The sequence below is a fragment of the Limulus polyphemus genome, unplaced genomic scaffold (assembly GCF_000517525.1).
Source record: "Limulus polyphemus unplaced genomic scaffold, Limulus_polyphemus-2.1.2 Scaffold1430, whole genome shotgun sequence".
Classification (NCBI taxonomy): Eukaryota; Metazoa; Arthropoda; class Merostomata; order Xiphosura; family Limulidae; genus Limulus; species Limulus polyphemus.
In genome coordinates this window covers 201,036-204,152 of record NW_013667040.1, presented here as the reverse complement: position 1 = coordinate 204,152, position 3,117 = coordinate 201,036, and the positions used below count along the sequence as shown (strand labels likewise).

Sequence of the window (3,117 nt, the reverse complement as noted above, 5' to 3'; positions counted from 1 at the left end):
AACCACAACAATGGGTTATACTGTGCTTCTGCCAACCACAGGTATCGAAACCGGTTTCTAGCGTTGTAAGTCCGCAGACTATACCGCTGTGTCAACTGGGGGGCAATAGTTTGTTTGTTTGAAGTTAAGCACAAAACCACACAATGGGCTATCTGTGCTCTGCCAACCACAGGTATCGAAACCTGGTTTCTAGCGTTGTAAGTCCGCAGACATACCGCTGTGTCACTAGGGGGCAATAGTTTATTTGTTTGAAGTTAAGCACAAAACCACACAATGGGTTATCTGTGCTATAACAACCTTGCGTTGTAGGTCCACAGACATACCGCTGTGCCACTGGGGGACCATTTAAAATGAATACTTAAGTCAGAAATCTCACAGTTTTTCATTACTGAACTCTTTTCCACTTCGCCATAAAAACTACCATCACTAAGATGATTTGGCCAAAAAAACAACAAAAAAAAGATAATTTGTCTAAATACTTCACAAATATCTAACTTGTTTGATTTTATGGCTAACTTTACATAATCTTTGTAATTTGATTTTGAAATATTACATGCTTTCACTGGAACAATATACAAAAATGTAGCTACTATGGTATTACTAGGTATTGTAGATGTGGTTACCATAAATATTACTGGTGTGAGAAAACGTATCTGCTATAAATACTTTATGGTAAAATAAACAAAACATTGTAAGCTAATTTGGCAAACCCTACTGGACATGTTTGTTCATTTAAACTTTGTAACATCCAACTACTTGAACATTGTAAAAGTAATATCCATAGTATGTACACGTATCCTGTATCAGTAATATCAAGGGTAGCTACATGCATTTTTTAATACTACTATCCTATAGTAACTATATATCTTACATCAGTAATATCCAGTGCATATACACATATTATACCATAAAATACCTTGTAGCTACATGAATATTGTACAATGCTGGCTAGATGTATCTTGTATATTTCACTAAGATGAATTTGAAGGGTCTATATATATATAAATATAATGCTTACACAAAGCCATACATCTTACTTCAACATCAATTAGTTGAATTTTGGTTAATTTAATTCAATAAATATTATAACATAGTTTTAACTACTCACAAAACTATGTTATTTCATCCACAATAACTTAGGTTTTTGCAAAGATAATTAATGTGGTACTGATGATTAATAAAATAAAAATGACTCAGAAATCCAGAGAACATTTATAAAGCTATCATGGTGAAATATTAACAAAATATTTAAGAACAACAAGGGTCGTGTCGGCCCCTCAAGGCTGTCACCTCTACTAACTAAAATCTAAACACATCCTCAAAGCCAGCCCATATCAATTAAATATATATAGATCCTTCCCTTAAGTTTACTGTTTCCACTACTAGTTGTTACAGGGACAGAATATGGAAATTTCACAAGAAGATTATTGTAGCTGTCCCTATCTGCTTTATAGTAAGATCAGATATATAAAATTTTTAATTAAATAAGTAAAAGTACTACTGTATAATAAAAAGCTAAGAGTGTGTGGTGTTGTTTTTTGTGATAATATTATGTCTATACTTGTTTTTCTTTAAAGAAAAAGCTTACATTCATTTGGGTTATATTGTATGAAATGCTTTTGGCTGCTGGAGTTTTGGTCAAGTTTGTATTCTTATTTATCATAGTCTATTTTATACTCTAACATAGATATAGAACAGTACAATGCCACCATACAAACCTAAACGTATATACCACATAAAATAGCGGCAAACACTATGGACATATATCTGGAATCTTTGTTTAATAGTCACAATTAAAATCCCAAACTGGTTTGTTTTTCTTTCCATATTCTTTAACTAGTATATATGATTCTTATCACTGTGTTTTACACTTGCTGTTTTGGACAAAGATGAAGACATACTTTTAAAATAATACCAAGAAGTGAATATTTTTCTCATCATTAAAAAGTGTTTTGATTTTCTGAAATTGTGCATAATTCCATATTCCACTTATCTCTGTGGATTTAAAAAAAAACATAAAACATCTTGTATTTCAAACTTAAGTTTAAGTTATAAACTCCCTACCTTTCCAATCCGGAAACTTATGGCAAGAAATCCAAATGGGATAGCAGAAAAAAAAAAAGAGTAATCAAAAAGCATGATGTAAGTAATAAGACTCTTCAATATCATTTCACTCTCACAATATGTGTATGTATGTAGTAGTAGTAATAGAGTAAAAACATCCAACTTTTCAATCGTGTAAAAAACATTCTACAATGTTCCAATAATTTTGTTCAGCTTTTCAACTTTATATTTAATAATAAAAAATAATTATAAATCATATTATTCAGGGTTGAATTGTTATATACTGAAAATATAAATAGCAAGTTAAAAAAACAACCACTTATAAATACTTTTGCAGACTCTTTGTTTTAAGCCAGTTAATATTATCAAAGGCTTAGGTAGACAAACATGAAAAAAAAAAGAAAGAGAAAAAGTTGTTTATATTCATCATTAACTTCAAGCTATCTACACAGAACAAAACTAAAGATTAATCCAGTAATTAGTACAGATAATTTAATATAGTTTTCTTATTACATGTATGCAAAGTAATATTATAAAAACTTGTAACGATTAGAGTGCAATCATTCTTCACTTGGATACCCTCATGATTAGCGATATTTTAGTTTATAATCTGAATAATATCTCACAAGTGTGGATCAGCTTAAGGAATTTAAGTTATTGCTAAATCCATATACTAAGCTAATAACCCAAAATAATCCTCATAATAAAATACAGAAAACACATTTTAACCAATATTGTTAATGAGACTAATATAATAAAATGAATAGAATGGAACTTATTAAAAACCACATAAAAATTAGTTGTTTGCTTCATGCTTTAACACCAATGTGAAAAGTGTGACATCAGTACATGCAATAGTTTTAACATATAAACTTCCCTAACTATATCAAGTCACCAAAGAAAGACTTTTAAATGGTTCCAACACTGTAATTTAGAGTAGCTTAACATCTAAGATAAATTATTACAACATATTACTATTTAACTACTAGTCGGATAGCAGAGAAGTACAAATAGCAAAGCAAGAAAAATAACGTGTATATATATATATATATA

General features: G+C 29.8%; 1 protein-coding gene across 3 annotated transcripts in view; it reads right to left on the bottom strand.

Annotated features, from left to right (window-relative positions):
* Positions 1-3,117, bottom strand: part of LOC106463526 — a 49,977-nt gene that overhangs the window by 11,653 nt on the left and 35,207 nt on the right. The window contains exon 9 of one of the 3 annotated variants that reach the window (XM_022391051.1): positions 2,065-2,080. The exons of the other annotated variants lie outside the window; for them this stretch is intronic. Within the exon in view, the coding sequence (XP_022246759.1) occupies positions 2,065-2,080 (16 nt within the window). The remainder of the gene's footprint in view (positions 1-2,064; positions 2,081-3,117) is intronic. 3 annotated transcript variants of the gene reach the window in all.